Below are 7,991 nucleotides of genomic sequence, written 5' to 3'. Positions count from 1 at the left end.
GCGTCCGGGTTGGGCCTCCTCCCCCATTCCCCCGGTCTCCCAACCCCACCCCAGACCCACACTTCCAAACGCTGGCGCCGGGGTTCGGCGGCCGAGGACTTGGGGGGAAAAAAGAGCTGCGAACACCTGGGCGGCAGGCAGGCGGACAGCGCACAGTGGCTTTTCTTTTCAATGTTTCCTTAAATCGTCTGCGCCCGAGACTGACGCGGGGACTCCTTCCCTCACCCCACCTCCCGCACGCCCTCTCGCTCTTTCTCTCTCTCTCCACTCCCCCCACTCCCCCTCCTCCACCTCCATCCCGGCCGCTGCACCCGCCTCCCGGCCTCCCGCCCCGCCTCCGCCTCCGCGGGTTTTCTCTCGCCGTGGAGTGAAATCTACATAGCGACCGCCCCTCTCAGAGATCATTGGCTCAGCCCCTGCCCGTAGCGGCCGGTGATTGGCGGGCCGCCCCGAGTCATTTGCATGCCGGCCAGGAGGCTGCGAGGTACCCAGCTGTGAGGCGGCGCTCGCCCCGCAGAAGTTTGCCCGGCGCTTCCCAGCTGCCCGGTCCCGGGCTCGCGCCGCGCGGAGAGCCGCCGCCTCCTCCTGCTTCTGCCGCCGCCGCCTCCCCCTGCTTCTGCCGCCGCCCTGTTCTCTCGGGGTTCGTTGTCTGAGGGGACAGACGCTCCGCTTGCGGGAAGTTGAGGCGAACGAGGGCGAGTGCTGAGGAGCCGCGGAGGGCGCCGTTCCTGTGACAGCGTTGAGTCCCGACGCCGGGCGCGCGCGGGGCCCCGGCCTCGGCCCGGGCGAACCTCGCCCACCTCCCCGCGGCCGCCGGGCGGGCGGCGGGCGGGCGATGCGGCCGCCGAGTCCCGCGGCGGCGTCGACCAGGAGGGCGCCCCGGAGGGTCTAGAAGAGAGCTTGTTTCTGCCCCTTGGAGACGGGAGCATGGAGTCGTGAGCGCTCCCCTTCCCCCGCACTCCGCTCCCCCGGCCGGCGAGGCCGCCGCCGCCGCCGCCCCCCCGGGCAAACTCCCCATGGCCGGGACGTACAGCTCCACTCTGAAGACGCTGGAGGACTTGACCTTGGACTCCGGCTATGGGGCCGGGGACTCGTGCCGCTCCCTCAGCCTCTCGTCCTCCAAGTCCAACTCGCAGGCGCTCAACTCTTCCTCGGCGCCGCCGCAGCCCCGCGGGGCGGCGGCCTGGTGGTGCTACTCGGGCTCCATGAACAGCCGCCACAACAGCTGGGACACGGTGAACACGGTGCTGCCCGAGGACCCCGAGGTGGCCGACCTCTTCTCGCGCTGCCCGCGCCTCCCCGAGCTGGAGGAGTTCCCCTGGACCGAGGCGGACGTGGCCCGGGTGCTGCGCAAAGGCCGGCGGCCGGCCCTCTTGTCGGCCGAGGCGGTGCGGCGCCTGGCGGGGCTCCTGCGCCGGGCGCTCATCCGCGTGGCCCGCGAGGCGCAGCGGCTGAGCGTGCTGCACGCCAAGTGCACCCGCTTCGAGGTGCAGAGCGCCGTGCGCCTGGTGCACAGCTGGGCGCTGGCGGAGAGCTGCGCGCTGGCCGCCGTGCAGGCGCTGTCCCTGTACAGCATGAGCGCGGGCGACGGGCTGCGCCGCGGCAAGTCGGCGCGCTGCGGCCTCACCTTCTCCGTGGGCCGCTTCTTCCGCTGGATGGTGGACACGCGCATCTCGGTGCGCATCCACGAGTACGCGGCCATCTCGCTGACGGCGTGCATGGAGAACCTGGTGGAGGAGATCCGGGCCCGCGTGCAGGCCAGCCAGAGCCCCGACGGGGGAGGGGCCGGCGGCGGCGGCGGGGAGGTGTCCGCCGAGGCCCTGGAGATGGTCATCAACAACGACGCGGAGCTCTGGGGCGTCCTGCAGCCCTACGAGCACCTCATCTGCGGCAAGAACGCCAACGGTGAGTGCGCCGGGCCCCCCGCCGGGGGCAAGGGGGGTGGGAGAGACCCGGGGGGGAATGTTTTAGGAGGAAGCTGGGGGGCGTGCCGAGCCCCCTTCCCCCCAGAGGAAGCGTTTTTTGATCTGGACATGGACAGTGAGTTCATTCAAGGGCTCTTGCCCGAGTGGTGGTGCTTCTGGCGAGAGGCTTTGGGAGGGTTGATCGCCACCCGGTGCCACGCGTGTCCCTGTCACTTTCTGGGAGCCGTGCGCGAGTTGAGCGTCCGGACCAAGCCATTTCTGAACCCCCCTGGAAGGGACGCTTACTGCCCTGCGCTCTTGGCCTCGCTGGAGGGGACCTATAGGCGGCGTCTTTCCCCACAGCTGGTTCTGCCCACTGGGTCTCTCCAGCCTATTCCGTCGCAGCCAGAGGGTCCCAACTCTTCTAAGACCTGAGCCTTGGATAAGTGGGGTGGGAGGAAAGGAGCAGAAAGTCCCGGACCGGTGCTGCCTTCCTGGGCTTTGCTGGGTTGAAGGATGCCCGGCGCAGCGCTGGGTTCTTAACCCTGTGTGCGCCCAGGGTGATAGAATTCGGGGATTCCCGGCTCCTCTTCCCAGGAAGGGAGCCATCCACTGGCTCGCAGGGCCTGACTTTCCAAGCTGTCACCACCCACGTGAGCAATGGATGGGAGCCCTGTGTTGTACTAAACGCACCCTCGTAAGGGTTTTTCTGAAGGAAACATTAACCCGGATGACCCAGTACACCACGCGATGGGGGATGGGCCACTGCTTGGTGTCAAGACGGGGAAAGAGACCGTTGGGTAGTTGAACGTCTCTGAAGGATGATGACATGGCTTCCTGCAAAGGATGGAAGGGAAGCACTTGACCTTCTCCCTAGCAAGGTTAGGGTGTGACACGCTCCACAGCAAACTGCCTACCAGACTCCTATTTCAGGAGTCAGCAAACCATAAATTATTTAGAATGGTACTATGGCTAGTCATCCTAGCAACCTGATTGGAAGGCCATTTGTGGGGGCAGCTTTCGGTGGCAAATGAGCATTCGGTGGAAGAGGCCCGGTGGGTACTGGGAAAGGCATACAGAGAAGTTACATTTAAACCTGGTTTAACCTGACCATACTAGCTAAAATTTAAAATTAGCACTTAACGTTTCCATCTCTGTTCTTAGCACTTTATACGTTACCTCGAGTCATCCTAGCAACCCTATTAGGTGTAGTAGTATCCCCATTCTACAGATGGGGAAACTAAGGTACCCAGCAGTGACGTCATTTGCCCAAGATTGCACAGATGTTAAGGGACAGAGCTAGAACGTGAACCCAGGCAGGGTCCAGAGATGAAGCTTTCAGCCAGTGGAAAAAAGGAAACAGTTTTGTTTTTATTAGCCCCAATTCCAAGAGGAGCCGTCGGCTTCTTAGGCCTCCCTGTAGGCCCGTCTGTAGGTGTTAGTGTGGCTGACTTTGACTTTGACTTTCGCTGGTTTTGCTTTTAATTCCGGCACGGCCAGAGACGCCTGCAGTGGGAGAGCGCTCGCCTTTTCATTTTCCTCCTCTGAGGTCAGAGTTGAGGTCAGTCCGGAATCTCAGTTGATGATATCACAGCTGATAATTGGGCTTTGCCCTCCAGGTTTGTGGCACAGGGAACACCTCCCGGGGAGGAAGTGTGGAGGGCAGGGGGGTTTCCATCAGTTGTCATAGCCCAGGGGAAGAGTTCTGGAATTCTGGCTGAGGGGAGGCCCGAGCTTAAAGTCAAAGAGGTAAAGACTCCTCGAGAGAAGACTGAGGCCCTAACCCCATAAACTAGGGGTGTCGAACTCAATCAGAGAAGGGGCCAAAATCTAAAATCCAGCCTAAATCATGGGCCGAATGGTTTACTGAACAGTCATAAACTGTCATTGTGATGGAAATGCAGTGGAGTGCAGTGATGACAGCGCGGTGCGGGCCACATTGCAAGGCCTGGCGGGACGGATTTGGCCCTCGGGCCTTGTGTTTGACACATGTGCCATAAACCAAACTAGAACGAAGGTGGACTGATAGGTGCCCAACAAACAAACAAACAAAACCATACACATGCCCTTCACCAGCCAGCCGGCGCCCTGCAGCCTCAGGAACTTCTCAGCGTTTCTAATGACACAGGACAAATCGAGGCTCGTAAGGGCAGTTGCCTCGCTAGGGTCCCCTGAAAATGCAGAGTGACCGGAAATGGCTGAAACACAGGTGTCTTCCACAAAAGGGCCGTTTCTTACCTAGTGTCACCACTCCTTGGGATTTTCTCGATTTGTCCTCCTCCCTACCCCTCTCCCCCAGCCCAAGCAATCCTTCTTAAGTGATGCTGGTCCGGACAGCACAGCTCCCTGGACAGCCCCAGCAAGCATGTCCCTCTTTGCCCTCCCTTGCAGGCGAGTGACCATTCGCTTCCACTTAGGAACATGGATGCTCATTCTTTATACATGAAAACCTGGAGGTGGCCTCTGTCCACGATAACTAGGCTGATTTATTGAGTCTCCGCAGACCAAGTGAAATGAATGTTTGGTAGCGGAGCAATGAATTACGCGGGCCCGAAAGCTGACTTCGGAGGGGAAGCATAAACTGCCGAGGAGAGACACCGAGAGATCCAGACCTTTTTTTTTTAATGCAAACATAAGCCCAAGGCCGGCAAGCCTCCCTTCGCCACAGCTGAAGACTAAGTGGGAAATGGCTGCACACATTTCCCACTTAGGAGGGAGAGGGCTGGTTCCTTTTCTAGTCCTACTGGTCTTCCCTTGAAATTATGTCTTTATTGCCATTGTGCCTGCTAATTCTAGGGCAGGGGCACATGCCTTTGGCTCAGCTCTACGGGGCTCTTAAACTTTTATTGTGTTCCAACCGGGACTTTAAGGGCCCAGGTCCATCCATGCCTGTCCATTACTCAGAGTGCCGGGCAAATAGGGTTTTGCTCAGCCCGAGATGGGCCGTAAAAGTTCTGTGGTGTTTATAAAACATGATCTCATGGTGCAGCAGGGAATTATATGTCACCTGCTCGCTTGGTATCGATGTCCGTGTTCCCAGGATGGTGTCATTAAGTGATGATATCTTAGCGGCTTCCCTCCGGGAGGTGGAGCCTCCACTTGAATAGAGTTGTGTTTCTAAAGGCGGCGTTGGCCGGATACGAAAACCCCTCTCATTCCCTCTCACCCTCTCATCCCTCTGTGCGAGTTGGATGCCGGGCCTCTTTTTTTAATATATTTTATTGATTTTTCACAGAGAGGAGGAGAGAGGGATAGAGAGCTAGAAACATCAATGAGAGAGAAACATTGACCAGCCGCCTCCTGCACACCCCCTACCGGGGATGTGCCCTCAACCAATGTATTTCAATACATGCCCCTGACCGGAATCGAACCTGTGACCCTTCAGTCCGCAGACCGACGCTCTATCCACTGAGCCAAACCGGTTTCGGCTGGGCCTCACTTTTGGGTTCCTTCTTGGACTTTTTTTTTTTTTACTTAGCTTTTATGAGTTTGCAAGGCACTTGAGAAAGTTCTCTTCAATCGTGAGGCTCCAGGTTCAATGATTGGACTTTGGTGAGAACAGTCTTACTCCAACACAGTAACCAGAATGTGCTCTGTCATTGTGACAAAGAGTGCAGAACTTAGAATCACAGTGAGGGTTCGAAGCTCATCTCTGCCATGTAGATGAGTGGCCTGGGGCAAATGTCTTAACCATTCTAAGCCTCAATTTTGTTGCCTGTAAAATGGGAGATAATGACAGCCCTTAACTGGAGGTTTGCATGAGGATTAGGTGAGATCATGAGGATTAGGTGAGATCAGAGATTTAAAGATCATAGCACGTCGTAAATGCTGGATGAATAACAACAGTTCACTCAACAAACATGTACCGAACCCTGGTCCTGTGCCCTCCACTGTGAAAAGTGCTGTGCATTAAGTTGGTGAAGAGAGGGAAAAGGTCCTCCTCTCGTGAGACTTACAAACTAGTGGAGAAGACAAAAAAATAAACAAATAGGGATACGCTCTTTTATCAGTAAAAAAGATACGCTCTTTTTTACTTTAAAAAAAGAGAGAGAGAAAAGGCCAAGGAAACAGGATGTGACTGGGGCTAATTTAATGCCAGCCAGGGAAGGCCTCTCTGCAGCTTTATTAGCAATAGGCGATCTATCAAAACTACTGCTGGCTCAGTCCCTCCAGGCAAAAGATCGTGACCGAGAACGTTCCTCAACTATTCAGTTATCAGCTGAGGCAAATCCTACAAATGGCTGCAGCTGGGACCTAAAAGGCTGCATCCCTAGCAGGGATGAAAACTCTCCCTCATTGTAGGACCCAGCTAGCGAGGAGATTAGGGGATGAATCGCCACTGAGATCATGCACAGACGGTGAAGGGAGCTGCTAGTTGCTATTGAATCCGTTTCCATACCTGGGTAGTCTGAGGGAGGAGAGCAGCTTCCCATCTTGGATATTTTATTGAAGCCTAGGATGGGGGGAAGGAGGGTAAAAGTGAGAGCTTAGGAAATGAAAACTTATCTCCCCTCCCCTGCTTCCTTGAATGTCTGAGAAATGCAACTCAGCCTTACGCAGTTAGAGGAACAGGTGGAGTTCTGCTTCCTCCAGGGAGCGTTCCCTGACTCCACCCCTGCCTGGAAGAGCCACCTCTCCTGGCATCTCCACGGCGCCCAGAGCGCGTTCTGGAACCACTTCCTGCTGTGTCTGTCTGTCTCTCTCCTCAGTCGCAGCTCACGGGCATGGTGCCTCCCTGTGCCTCACACTGTTGGGCAGAGTGGATCCTCCATAAATGTTAGGCAGTCGATGGCGCATCCCATACAGAACGTTTAATTCCAGAAATTGAATTTGAAAGCCCTCTACCCCTTGGAAGAACCTTCCCTGCTTTCCACCCTGGCAGGGAATGTCACATTCTTAATAAACAGAGATAGAGTTGGGGGGTAGGCGGGTACCCAAACCACAGAGACATCATTCAGCCGTTTGATATTCTAGTTTCTAGCAGGGCACCCCAGGCCAGCTGTGATGAGTACGTGTAAATGGTGAGGCGGGTGTCTTCGGTGTGAGAGGCCTAAAGTGGGGGTCTCATAGAAGTCGAATAGGCCAATGGCAGATCCACAGGAGGATTGAGTTGAAAATCAGAAGCAGTCAGTTCCCCTAAGAATAGCAATCCCAATCCCTCCTTCCTGCATAGCTGCCCCAAAGGGCAATTCTGCTGCTGACTATTGCTCATCGAAGGCGTGTCTGTGTTCCTCCCCACCTGCCTCCAGTCCGAGAATAGAACCGAGGCACTCCACTGCTGAGACTTGCCGGGATGCAGCCACAGCACCCCGGGGTCTGAAGCAAGCCAGAGGCACTTTGCTGCTAATCCCCGGGTTGGTGCTTATCCCACCTCCCCATCAGCATCTGCCTCATTATTTGGACAGTGAGTGGATGCTTTGGCTTCTGTTGCCACACTTCTACAGCCATAATAACAGGTCCGGTCTTTGTGCAACACCTCGGCCTGTTTGTCATCTCTGCTCCCGCCGGGTCCCCACAAAAATCCAGTGAATGGAATGCCCTCTCCCAGAAGGGTCTCTGGGAGCCCCGACTTCACAGCTCGGTCATGGCCGGGCCAGAACCAAGCCCCACATTGCTCAAGCCCCAGGCCTGTGTTGGTTGTGTGTGTGTGTGTGTGTGTGTGTGTGTGTGTGTGTGAAGAATCATGAAAACAAAGGTGGTGAAGAGCAGAACAGCATTTGACCCTTTTCCAGTGGTGCTGAGGGTCAAACTCATAGCAATAGCAGGATTTATTATAGATCTTGTCCATGGCTGGCTGTGTCCGGGCCCTTTAAGTCCAGTAGCCCAGTGAATCTTCACAACCACAGTGAAGACCAGACACGGGCCTTCCTCCGAAGGATGCTGTGCTGCTGTCTCAGTGCTGCTTGCCGGCCGGCCCAGAGCATGCCCTGGAGGTGGCATTGATTCTGAGGAGCCATTATGGTTGCTCTGGACGGGGCAGGGAGCTCTGCTGCCCAGGGAGGGCCTTGCAAGTGTCAGCCACTTGGTGGTCAGTAAGCTCAGTGAATGGAGAGGCTGCAGACTCCACTGTGGTCATCTCCTCCCTGA

At 56.7% G+C, this 7,991-nt stretch overlaps 1 protein-coding gene across 1 annotated transcript in view; it reads left to right on the top strand.

Moving 5' to 3' along the window:
* The first annotated feature begins 505 nt into the window (after window positions 1–505).
* ABTB2 (ankyrin repeat and BTB domain containing 2) overlaps window positions 506–7,991 on the top strand; it is a 137,709-nt gene continuing 130,223 nt past the window's right edge. Inside the window, exon 1 of the mRNA XM_036426664.2 lies at window positions 506–1,905. Coding sequence (XP_036282557.1) covers window positions 1,017–1,905 — 889 coding nt within the window. The 5' untranslated portion in view covers window positions 506–1,016. The remainder of the gene's footprint in view (window positions 1,906–7,991) is intronic.

The sequence above is a fragment of the Pipistrellus kuhlii genome, unplaced genomic scaffold (assembly GCF_014108245.1).
Source record: "Pipistrellus kuhlii isolate mPipKuh1 unplaced genomic scaffold, mPipKuh1.p scaffold_m20_p_9, whole genome shotgun sequence".
NCBI classification, from domain to species: Eukaryota; Metazoa; Chordata; class Mammalia; order Chiroptera; family Vespertilionidae; genus Pipistrellus; species Pipistrellus kuhlii.
This window is presented reverse-complemented; position numbering and strand designations above follow the sequence as displayed.